General features: G+C 38.0%; 1 protein-coding gene across 3 annotated transcripts in view; it reads right to left on the reverse strand.

Moving 5' to 3' along the window:
- Positions 1–13,441, reverse strand: part of ARMC2 (armadillo repeat containing 2) — a 133,788-nt gene that overhangs the window by 83,010 nt on the left and 37,337 nt on the right. For all 3 annotated transcript variants that reach the window (XM_079149119.1, XM_079149120.1, XM_079149121.1), the window contains 3 exons: positions 12,827–12,903; positions 6,919–7,017; positions 1,829–2,004 (listed from right to left, as the gene is read on the reverse strand). In XM_079149119.1, coding sequence (XP_079005245.1) covers positions 1,829–2,004; positions 6,919–7,017; positions 12,827–12,903 — 352 coding nt within the window. The remainder of the gene's footprint in view (positions 1–1,828; positions 2,005–6,918; positions 7,018–12,826; positions 12,904–13,441) is intronic.

Here is a 13,441-nt window from a genome sequence, read left to right on the forward strand (position 1 = left end):
CCCGGTGTTAGGAAGAGTTCCTGACAACATAGGTTCTTGTGGTAGAGTAATTTTCTTAAGTTAAAAATAGTAACTTTATTCTATTGAAAGCAAAGTTGGTAAACTAAACAAAAGTAAGCAAAATTTATAAATCATCCTACTACCACTCTGTATAATCACAGTTGACATACTGGTATTTCTGTTTTTCCTTTTTTGTTTGCATAAGGTGCTAGATTCCTGCCCCAGAATAGAGCTGCATTCATACTGTGTATATGTTTGTACGCTTTAAAACAATCTTAATATAGACTGACATATTTTTGTAAGCTGTTTTGATACAAAGGTTAAAATTAAAATGGCTGTCTGGCAAATCTCCATTTAACCAAAGAATGTAAGAAAACAGAATTAACATTATGCTTGCTCAATGTTTTTAACTATAAATAACTTTAAATGTCTGAATTATAATACTAAACTGGTAGAGGGAATAAATATTGGAAGTAAAGAAGCTTCATGTTCTATGTATCTTTAGTCTTTACTGATTTTTCTTTGACATTTCTTATGATGTGGTCCTCTAAAAATTTATATAGAATCCTATCACCAAATCTAATCAGAACAGGATCTTATCTGTAACATCACAGGGGATTCAGGAAGTAGACAGGAAGTTGGACTGGATGGTTCTGCAGGTCTCTTCTTACCTGGTGGTTCTGTAGTTAAATGGAGACAAAAGCTACCCAACTCTGAAGTTTGAAATAGAGTCTTGCCTTCAACCAGCAAGGTGGCCAATGTCACCAGGAGGTCCTTACCTAATCTTATACCCAGTTCAGAATGTGTTCTCTGCCTGACAGATCATTTTTGCCCTTAGAAGGTTAAATTGTGTCCTGTATGTAATCAATTTGAAAGACTCATTAATAACCAAGATCAATTTTCTCTGCAAAGTATTAATAAATTCATGAATGCCTATTTCTTTTCTTTTTTGACCTGGAGTGGAACAAGATGTCTAGGAACCAGATAAAAAGGGAAAGGCAATTCTTGGGTGCTGGAAGCCTGGGTCCTTCATAATTTCACATTATGTTAATTACCGGGCGTTAACAGAAAGCTTTTACTTTTATGAAACCAGGTTAACAAAGCTTCATTCATTGTTTTTGCGGCTCTCTTAGAACATTCTATAATAATTGTGGCTTATCTTTTGGTTCCAACCGTTTATGGCAGTGACAACAAAGCACTCCCCTCAAACAATGATAGCATTTTGTTCTAGACAGAGTTCTACAGACTTTTATTTGGTGTCTGGCCTTTTCTTCTAACACTTTACAGGAGCCTTCAGTGACCACTGGGGGACCTTCCTGTGACCACACGCAGCTGTTTTCCTCTTTCACACGGTTCATAAAGCACCTGGCTATTGTGTCTGTGACCCAAATTACTTTATTTCTTAAATCATATGACAGAATCAAGCAGCCAGATGAAACCACAGGACAGAGGCCACAGTCTACATGGCCTGATACTGATCTCCAGGCGTTACTTGAGAAACTGTTTTGAATATATTTGCCTATTGCCTATTGTTGTTCTTTTCTTTCCTTTCTTGACTTTTCTTTTGTTTTCTTTTTTCTTTTTTAAAAAAATATAGTCACATTCCAAATATGAGATTGTTTGAACATATTCTATGTACTCCGCCTTATTTCCTTAGATAGTACTTCCTTGTCAAATTCTAGGATGCCAGTTTATTTTGTTTTTGTTTTTAAGACTCTAAACAAATACACGGCATTTCTAATCTTCTCTGTAATATTCACCAAAAAAAATCACTTAATAAAGTTTGCTTATGCTACAGTCTACTAGACCAGAGGAAAGAACGACTTACTGCTAGTATAATTTTTGCAAGTTTAAGGCTGAGCAAGTCTGAACCAACATCAACTAGTTTATATAGAGTCTTCAGGAGAATACTTCTTCTCTTAAATTTATTTCCAAGCATGTTTCCTTCTTCTAAAGCATGATGAAGTCGTGTGCAAGCAGCACAAATCGTTTCAATGTTCTCTTCTGTCAGAGCAAAGAGAGTAAAGCAACACTTACTAATTAAGGTCAGGTTTTCAGATGCATCACACACAGTATAAGTGAAAAGTCCTCAGTCATTTCCCCAGACATCTTCAAATTCATGAGCTCTATTTATCCTTTCTTGCCTCACTTCCATTTACTTGATTTTTTCCACCCTTTGATCCATCTCCTACCTTGCTGACTTACTAATCAGCAATTAACTTATCTAGAATACACAGTGTTTCAAAGAGGGTATTAAAGAGTGGAATTGCCACCTATTTTAGTCTCCTTTATTCCAAATGCCCTACACTGGACCAGTGCTCTGTTCCGTCCCACAGAGGCAAGCCACCTGCATTCCTATCTATCTTCGACCCTTTCTGGTATAGTTTCACTGGCTGAGAATATTCTTCTTACTCTTGTTCTTATCCATTTTTTCCTTCAAGTCTTTCTGTTTTGGCTCCTCCAGAAACAATACATGATTCCACATTCAACCAACAGGACCCTGTGTTTTATTGATTTTTCATCTATGTGTGTGGGACTCATGTTATATACCCAGTGTCCTCAAATAGATGTCATGCCAAATGAGTAGGAACATTATCTTACATATTTCTGTATCAAGAGCACATGGTATCATGAGAATACTGTACAATCTGCAACAATTTCATACATATTCATTTGCTAATATATCATTGACAAAAACAGTAATCAATATTTTCCTATAAGAATTATGATTGTCATTTGAGAAAAAAGGGTTCTTTTAGAACGAAACTTCAAAATGTCACCAAATTCACCATTAGAAGATAATAAAAAGAAGATTTTGGTTGGGAAACAGGGAGACCTAGGAACATTTTATTTTAGACCCTCAATGAAAGTAGATTAACGTTGTCCCAAGAAAACATGGATTTGAGAATTTCAGATGAATTCCTGCTCTACTCCCTGGTATCAAATCCTGCTTTTTTTTTTTTTAAACCCTTCTCTGCAGATTTACCCCCTTTCCTCTAATACATTTTCATTACTGTGGGTCTGATCTTCCATGACCATTGCTGGATTTTGAACAGCAAAAGGACATTTTATTTTATAATTATGATTCTGAGGAAAGTAATTTTTAAAAGTGGTAGTCATAAAAGAGGCATACAAGGAAGAAAAGTATCATACAAAAAGGCACGTGAGGGAAAATGAAAGAAGGCAAGACACACTCAGGTAGTCGATGGAAAAATATTATCTCTGATAGGTTCCATCACAAAATTTAAAAGTGGGAAACCAATCTTAAATAAATACCATAATGTGCTCTTAGAAATCCACATGGAGGAAGTGTGTGCCTGCAGAAGGAAATGACTCAGGCCATTTTTAGCTCTTTTCAACAATAACATCTAAGAAAAAATTTTAAATCTCAATAGTTAAGTAACCTCCAATGCCTTTCAGTTATGCACTTAAATAAATGAATTGATGGGAAATGACTGAGATGGAATTTAAATAAAGGGGAAAACCTAAACTCCAGTGTGTGGAACACTTCTGTTGTGTTGTTTTATTATTCTGTGTCTACCAGTTTCTTCGTAAGCCCCAAGTCCAGCGCTGGACCGCTTATGGGCAGTGAGTGGTCACAAGGTATTTTTCTAGCACTTCCCCTCAAACGCTTCAGTCTGCTGGGTTCTATTCAAGAGGACTTGTTTTAGTTTATTTAAAAAGAAGTTTAAAATGAAGGCCCAAGGTCAAAATTTAAACCACCAATCAAATAAACCCTGTTATTAATTAGTTATAATAGTTACAAATAATGTCACATGGCTTCCAAAGACAACTTGAACCTGAGAACGGAGACGTTCAGTGGGCTAAAGCTAAAGGGTGAGAGATGGATGCACAATAGAGAGTAAAATGACCTGAGTTACTTCTCCCCACAGGATACTTATGAATTACCAAGAGGAAAAGAGCAACTTACCAAGGATCAGCCTGGCAGCCACCACCTGACTCAAGTCCTTGAGTCAAAGTTCTTGCCTCCAGCAAGGGAGCAAATTGGCCTTCCTGACATGAGGCACTGAGAAGGACACAGCACCTTCCTGTGTGATACGCCTGCCCCCAAAGCCCACCCTGGATCTCACTGTGAGAAAACACCAGTCAAACCCAATTTGTGGCACTGTCTATAAAATAAATGACCTCTCTTCCTCAAGTATTGTCAAGATCATGAAAGAGACACAACAAATGATTGGAACTTGTGATCCAGGATTTTCTTTTTCTATAAAGGAAATTAGCAGGGCAAATGACAAAATCTAGTAAGATTTGTATAATATTACATGGTAATTTTCAGTTATGTAAGAGAATGTCCTTGTGTCTAAAATATGATAAAATATTAATATGGGGGATTGTAGGTGAAAAAAACAGATTTTTTTTTTTTTTTTTTTTTTTTTTTTTGCTACTGGGGATTAAACCCAGGGATACTTCCCCATCCATTTAAAAAATTTTTAAATTTTGAGACGGGGTGTCTCTAAATTGATGAGGCTGACCTCAAACTTGTTATCTATTGCCTTAGTCTCCCAAGTGACTGGGTTTATAAGTGTGCACCACTATACCTGTCCTCCCCCCCACTTCTTGCAACTTTTCTGTAAGTCTAAAATTATGTCAAAAGAAGTTGAAAAAAATCCCAAGGGGTCAAGTAATCCAGCTTTGTCACCATTTGCTGTTCTTAAAAGTTGTCTAATTATCAAGAATACAAGAAACAATAAATGTTGGCAAGGATCTGGGAAAAAAGGTACACTCATTGATTGCTGGTGGGACTGCAAATTAGTGCAACCACTCTGGAAAGCAGTAGGGAGATTCCTCAGAAAACCTGGAACGGAAGCACCATTTGAACCAGTTATTCCACTCCTTGGTATATACCCAAAGGACTTAAAATCAGGATACTACAATGACACAGTCACATCAATGTTTATAGCAGCTCAATTCATAATAGCTAAGCTGTGGAACTAACGTAGGTGCCCATAAACAGATGAATGGATTAAGAAAATGTAGCATATATACATAATAGAATACTATTCAGCCATAAATAAGAATGAAATTATACCTTTGCTGGTAAATGGATGATGGAACTGGAGACTATCATGCTAAGTGAAATAAGTCAATCCCCAAAAACCAAAGGCTAAGGGCTGGGGTTGTAGTTCAGTAGTACAGTGCTTGCCTAGCACATGTGAGGCACTGGGTTTGATCCTCAGCATAAAAAATAAATAAATAAAATAAAGGCATTGTGTCCATCTACAACTAAAAATATTTTTAAAAACAAACCAAAGGCCTAATATTTTCTCTGATATGTGGATGCTAACACACAATGGGAGTGGGGAGAATAGAAGTTCATTGGATTAGACAAAGGGGGGTGAAGGGAAGGGAGGGGGATGAGAATAGGAAAGACAGTAGAATGAATTATACATAACTTTCCTATATTCATATATGAATATACAACCAGTGAAATTCCACATCATGCACAACTGCAAGAATAGGATAAAATAATAATTTAAAAAGTTATACTCCATGTATGTATAATATGTCAAAATACACTCTACTCTCATGTATATCTTAAAGAACAGCAACAAAGAAGTTGTCTAGGGAGACAGATGACATATTTCAGTGTTTAATGATCCATCTGAGTAGGGAGACTTGTCAACATGTCAAAGTCCTAACTCCTCAGTTGGCATGCTAAATCATCTCTGTTGGTGGCAGTGGTGAGCAGAGCCCCGGCATCCTTTTAAAATCCTTCAGGCTGTGGAGCTCCTCCAAGCCAGGCCTTAGTGATGCTCTCTCCCCAACTGAGTGTTTCTGAGTACGTTTTCTTTTCTAATCCTTACTCAGACCCAGTGTTCTTCTCAGTGGGTTTTGTACATCTCAAAAACAGGGCCCAAGGTTCACATGGGCACTAATAGAATGGTAAAAAATAAGTCTAGAACAGAAAAAGTTGTCACATTCATAATTTTAGGATTTGGGGCTGCAGAGAGCTTGAAGACACTACTGCACCTAGAGTTGAGATGATTCCCTGCAGTGGTTCACCTAGCTAGTAGCAACACCAAGGACAGAAACCCTGGCCAGGGCTCTCCTATTACCTTTGAACACAGCCTAGCACCAAAAGGGAGCAGAGGAGGGGAGAGTCATTGGAACATGTAGGAAGCAGGCCTCTGCATGCCTTTCTGGTTTGTTCTCAGGGGGATCATATACTCTGCTTCTAGAGCACCTTCCTGTGGTTGCCGACACTGGCAGCTAAAGAGGTTTCATTCAGCCATTCCTACTAGGGGCCTACTGAGCCCTGGGCACCAAACACTGGGCTTGAGCTTTGCTCACCTTCAGAAATGAAATCCCTGGGGAGTTGCAAAGGGGGAGGAAATGGGAAACCAACCCGACAAGCATCTCATAGCCTTGCAGGGACCTGTCAAGTGTGGGCCTTCACTCCAGAATGCCAGGGTTGGGCACATCCCAGGCCACTTCCTGTGCTGTGAGTGGCAGCTCTGGCATATGTAGTTAACCTCAGGAGAGAGGACATGTGCACAGCTTGATCAAGAAAACCACAGGCACCACTGTGCAGGATGCCAGTCTGAGACTCAGTCAGTTTCAGAGCCCTAAAATCTGTCTGGTCTTTTACTTTCTAGAATATGAATAGTCACCCTAGAGAGATTAAGTCAGCATTTCCTGGAGCAGAAGAGGTGATCCTTAATTTATATTATGAAGGGAATTTTGAAGTCAACTCTCTTGGTGCATTTAAAGTATAATTTGCTCACTAACAATTCGGTTTGCATGTAGTATTTAATACATTACTGAGGATGACTTCATTTGTTTTTGAACATGTTCACAGAAGATGATCAAAGTATACTAAAAAAAAAAAATCAGGGTAACAGGGAACATATATTTAACCATAGATAATTTTTATTTAAAATGAGAAATGTTTTTTACCCTTTTCTAATTCGTGCAAAATTGGTACGATCCTTGTATTCCAAAAGACTTCATCTACTTCTATTTCGGTATCCCTTTCTTGCAAGTTGGCTTTTGAGACTGCAAAAGAAATGCAGAGCAGGAAAAAGCATCATGAGGAAAGAGCTATAATGGAGTATAGGCAAAAACCTTGGCTATTTATCACTCAAGTTAAAAAGTCACAGAATTAAGTTTCACTTTGCCCCCAACCCAATTAACTCTAATTAGAACAGTAGGTCTTCTAATAAAATCACCTCAAATTAAACTCAGATAAGATAATATAAACAAGTCAGAACATTAAAATATGATTGGGATAATTCATAAAGCATTAAGATTTGTGAATGTTGATAAATGGTAAGGCAAACTGTTTTGAGGTTTTTTTTTTTTAATTAAGACATACACCTTGCAATACAGAATAGACAAGTATAAATATGTAAAGAATATAATTACAAGCATATTTCTTCACATGCTTATAATTCTAGCAATTCAGGGGGCTAAAGCAAGAGGATTGCAAGTTTGAGGCCAGCCTAGGTAACTTAGTGAGACCCTGTTTCTTTAAAAAAAAAAAAAAAAGTGCTGGGGATGTAGCTCAGTGGACGCTCTATTCTGTATTGAAAAACAACAACAACAACAAAACCAAATGAAGACTTTGAAAATGCTCAGTGAAAAAATTTCTAAAAGGAAGATCTGGAAGGACTTTATTTTCTACACTCATACATTGCCGGTGAGACTGCAAATTGGTGACACCACTCTGGAAAGCAATATGGAGATTTCTTAGAAAACTTGGAATGGAACCACCATTTGACCCAGCTATCCCACTCCTCCATTTCTACCCAAAGGTCTTAAAATCAGCCAACTACAGTGAGGCAGCCACATCAATCTTTACAGCAGCTCGACTCACAATAGCTAAACTATGGAACCAAGAGGGGAAGGGAAGAATGAAGGGACTTTGAATTGCGCAGAGGGGAGTGAAGAGAGGGGTGGGGCGGTGGGGATGGGAAGGACAGTGGAATGAGACAGACATCATTACCCTGTATACATGTATGATTACACTACCAGTGTGACTCGGCACCATGTACAGCCAGAGGCATAAGTTGTGCTCCATTTGTGTACAATGTGTCAAGATGCACTCTACTGTCTTATATAACTAATTAGAACAAATTTTTTAAAATGAAGATGTCCATACCTTTTGGGGGCAAAATTAATGCCAAGTGACTTTTTGTGGGGTAGCAGGAGATGCCTGGGTTTCCCCCTACCCCAACTCCATCATTCATGCATAGGGTGAATGGAATCTAGTTTCTTACCCTTTCTGAGCCCCAATTTCCTCAGCAGAACAGAAATTAGAATATTTAAGTTCAGGGTTATGAAAACTAAAAGACATGATATAGGTAAAGCTCTGACCCAGTGTCATGCATCTAGCAACACTCAATATCTAAGAATTTCATTTCCCTGATTAAACAAACAGCTAACTGCTGTCTATGATGTGTCACAGCTGTGTCATCAAGAGATGATGCTGCCTTACACATAGGCTCTGGAGAGCGATGCTACCATTGACTGTGGACTTGGCCTCTATTTCATTTTTGTGACCACACTATGAGGAGACCCCAATTTTTCCTCCTCCATGCAGATGAAGAATGTAAAAGCCAGGGGTATTAAGTCATCTGCCCAAGGTCATATGGTCCTTGCACTTGACCTCTAAGATATTCTGCCCCATAGCAGAAACTAGACTGCAACCCAGCAGATCAAAGGTGACATGGGGGGAAAGGGGTGTAAACCGTGTTAAAAACTGCAAGCAACGATTACATTTCACATGTAGTATCTCAAGATCTGAAACACCTACTGTGTAGCTGGAAGGGGCAAGGCTGCCCAGAGACCTTCCTGAGCAGGGCTGGAGAACATTACTTAGCCTCCCTTCTTTGAAGGTCACCCACTAAGCCCCTCACATGGCATCCAGTTTATATTGGGGTCAGGGAGCCCATACATTCTCAGAGTGAACCGGGTACCAATTAGATGTTTGTGGTCCACACAATGGGTGCCTGAACCCCAAAATGTCACATGAAATGTTAAAAATTAGATGCAATAAGAAGGTTCATCAAACACACATGTGTGCATACACACACACACACACACGTGATTTGTTGATTGGTTGGTACTAGAGATTGAATCCAAGAGCACTTAACCACTGAGCCACATTCCCAGTCCTTTTAATTTTTTTTATTTTGACACAGGGTCTTGCTAAGTTGCTTAAGGCCTCACTAAGTTGCTGAAGCTGGCTTTGAACTTGGGATCCTCCTGCTTAGCCTCCCGAGTCACTGGGATTACATGTGTGTACCACTACTCCTGGTTTCAAGTTGTTTTGATTTTAAAAAAGGAAAAGTTGACCTGTGAGGCCTAAGAGCACAGGTTTAAAACCAGTGTCTGGGTTTATTCATGCTCTCCTACCTACTTGCTGATTGACTTCAGGCAAGTTGCTTTACCTTTCCCCTTTAAAATGGGGTATTGATGTTCACCCCTAAGTATTGTGATTATGGGCTCTAAGTATTGGGATTATGGGTCATTAATTTATTTTTATATGCTCTTTTTTATTTTCTAAAACCTCTAATGCGCTTGTATTACTCTTGAAGACATAAAAATATACAACATACATTAAATATATGTGTATGTTTTAGTAAATATCTGTACTATGATTTTCTTAACAGTTAAAATGAAATTCTGTGCAATAAGAAATCCAATAAAGTCCTTACTCAATTATCATATAAACAGCAGAGAATCCACGGATAATCCACAATGACATGTATTTAAAAATGCATTTGAATTCAGAGAGATCTAAAATGAATCAAACTATCAAGTGAAATTTTCCAAGCAACCAGTTGCTGACGTCTCCCAGGAGAAGAGGAGAAGCTGTCTGTACATTTTACTTATTCCACCCAACACTCAGGGGTTCCCCTCCTGCACTGCATGACAGAAGCAACCATCCCCAGTTGCAGGTCCAGCTTTCTTTTTATCAGACCTTCCTAGTACCAAGAGGGACCAATATACACGGGGCCCTGAGGAACACTGAGAACAAAGCTAAACAGAAAGGACTGTCAACAAAGCTGTAATTACACAGTTAAGGCCCTGTGAATGGTCTATCTAACTCATAAGCAAGACTTTGTCATAAAACATAAAATTGAATTGCCTTTAGGACAAAATTAGTCTATATCAGTACAGGTTCACAGTCTCTTCTCCAAAATCTCTGGGCTCAGGTGTGGTTTTGAGAATCAGAAATGTTTGGATTTTAGAAAGGCAGTACTAGCTGTGTAAGGTGGCATATGCCTGTAAATCCAGAACTGTGGGAGACTGAGGCAGGAGGATCATAAGTTCAAGGCCAATCTCAGCATTTTAGTGAAAACTTGTCATTAAAATAATAATAATAATAATGACTGGAGTTGTAGTTCACTGGTAAAGTGTCAATGCTTTCAATTCTCAGTACTGAAAAGAAAAGAAAAAAAAGAAGGAAGGGAGAGACGGAGGGAGAGAGGGAGGGAAAGAAAAGGGAAGGGAAGGGAAGAAAAGAGAGGGAAGGAAATTAGCAGGGCATGGTAGTACAAGCGTATAATCCCAGCTACTTGAAAGGCTTTCAGAACTGCAGGTAAAGTATTATAGACCACTATCTCAATCTTTTGGATCATTACTTCTATGAGTCAGCCTTAACTTTAATAACTCTTGCATATGGATTCTAAAAGTAAACATGAATTTCGAGTAGTATAAAAAATATTGTCACTCATATGCCCAGGTAACTAACCTATTTAAAGTCTAAAGTACATGAATAAAATCAACCTTTATCAAAGCAAGAGAAAAGGCAGAAGACAAATCAATAATAATTAATTTAACACTAACTCATGACACACTTAAATTTACTAGAAATTTATATAGCCTTCAAACCAATAAAGTCAAATCACCATTTTTACCTTCCATGCAGTATGCCTTTTATTTTTGTTGTTTTGTTTGTTTTTGTGGTATAGAGATTGAACCCAGAGGTGCTTTACCAGCTTTTTGAGTTACTTCCCCAGTTTTTTTCTTTTCTTTTTTTTTTTTTTTTTTTTTTTGAGACAGGATCTTATGAAGTTCCTGGTCTGGCCTTGAACTTGTGATCCTCCTACTTCAGCCTCCCAAGTCACTAGGATTATAGGCATGTGTCTTGGCAATAAGCTTTTTAATACAAGAGTGCATTCCGAAAGCATGATCATCAACTTGATTGAACAAAGGAGGAATCTGGTAACATTTTAGCCAGACCCCATGGTATGAAGGTTTCCCTCCCCATTTCCCGGGACTCCCTTGTCAGTAGCTGGGGCCTTTTCACCTCTTCACCCCATGCACCTCCACTCGCACACTATCCCTGAGCTACTCCAGAAACTGAAGCAGAGAATCACATGATTGCTTTTGAAGACACACACACACACACACACACACACACAAACAGTTTGTCTCAGTCTAGGGGAACAATCTCATATTTTAGAAAGCACTTTCATCTAGGTTCAGTTTGCTAAATATAAAAATTATGATTCAACAGGAAATTGGGTAAGTCAAGCAAAAATTGCAGCATGTGTTTGAAGATTTCGCTGTCTCAGTGGTTAGAGTTGTTAACCACCAATTTGAGTCCTGGGCACAATAACCTGACACAAAGCTAGGATTGGCTGATTTTTTTAGCATGTAAATGTAAAGTCCTTAGCAACAATGTTGTCTCAGCAATCAGAATATCTAAGATTTTCCTGAGTACTACAGAAAAAAATTTCCAACGGCCACTAAAGTCATTTTATTGATAAACTGGTTTTGAAGATAATTTTTAGCCTCATATTGGGCTTATGTCATAAAACTTCATGTGAACCTATATATATATATATATATATATATGTATATATATATATATATATTAAAAAAAAAAAAAAAAACAAGTACCTACAACTCATTTCGTTGGATATTAACATTGTGCCACATTTTTATCCTTCCCCTGAAAGAACTGACACATTGCAGGCATAGTTGAAGCCCTCTGTGTGCCTCCCCCAGACCCCTCCTGTCTCCTCTTCTGGGACTCACCACCATTCTAAATTGGGTAGCTACTGTTATCATGCTTGTCTTTTCAGGTCTCCACAAAGATCTGTAACCTACAATATATGCCCTTGTTTTTAAACTTAAATTTTTCATCTAATATTATGCTTGTATTCATTTCACTTGCTATTGTAAATATATATATATATGTATATTTTTTTCCTAACTGCCATATTCCATTACCTGAATACATTTTGTATCATTTTTACTCTGTGGCTTATATTGTTATGTATTTTCTCAAACAGTTGAAAGTCCTAAAGGACTGTCTTAACACAGCTCCTATTTCCTTTAAATGAGCAATGATTTCAAATTCAAGTTTTAAACCCAAGAACTATGTTGGTGTCAAGTTTTATAACTTTCTTGATGTTCTTTAGTACAACTGTGCTATCAAAAACTATGATAGGGCTCAGTTGGTAGAGTGCTTGCCTTGCATGCACAAGGCCCTGGGTTCAAACTTCGACACCAAAAAAAAAAAAAAAAAAAAAAAAAAAAATAAATAAAAAAATAAATAAATAAATAAATAAATAAATAAATAAAAAGAAAAGAAAAAACCCGTAATAATCAACTTGATTCTCAGGACAAATGAAACCAATAATATTTTAGCCATTTACATTTCTGTAAAATTCTTAGGACTATAAATGTAAGGTTGTGAAAACAATGAAGCCTTATGGAAATAAATGTTGCTCTGTGACCAAGTCTCATCCAGGAACACCTCAGACGTCTTCAGCACACGTTTTTTCTACCAATGGAGATGCTGCGGATGCCGAAGTGCCGAGGATCCCGGGCCACATAAGCCTCTCACCTGCTTTGGTTTCCAGCCTGCTCAGGTCGGAGCTGCCAGGGCAGGAGGAAGCCCTGGCGCGCCTCTTCCCCTGGTCCCTAGGAGGAAGCAGAATACACAAAGCGCTGAGCACAAACAGCGATGCATTTCCATTTTTTGTAAACTGGCTTTGCACAGTTCTGAAGAACCAGAGATTTGTTTATAAGATGGGTCTTCATGCTCTGTGTCTGTTTACATCAACCTTTGATTTCCAACAAAGATTTAGCTTGGAAAAACAAGTCAATTTGCTTAACAATATGAAATTCGGTTACTAGAAAGAACCAAAAAGTAAATCCAGGGTTTACTTTGCAAATGAAAATAATTGATTAAGGATATGGACCACAAGAGGTCACTGTTACAATAAGAAAGAACTCTGGCCGCTTGATTCAAAAGCCTAGGATTTGGGAGCTGGGAGAGAACTTGGTTCCTCTCTATAGAAAAGGGAACTGTCTCAAACCAGCCAGATGCCCAGGGTCACATAGCAGGGTCAGTTCTGGAATGTGGGTCTCATAATTTCCAATTCACTGTTCTTTCCACTACATCATAGTATGTCCTGTTTCCTTTTTAAAAAATTAAATTACTGTTGTCTAAAAATGT

This window comes from Sciurus vulgaris (assembly GCF_902686455.1).
Source record: "Sciurus vulgaris genome assembly, chromosome: 7".
In the NCBI taxonomy this organism is placed as follows: domain Eukaryota; kingdom Metazoa; phylum Chordata; class Mammalia; order Rodentia; family Sciuridae; genus Sciurus; species Sciurus vulgaris.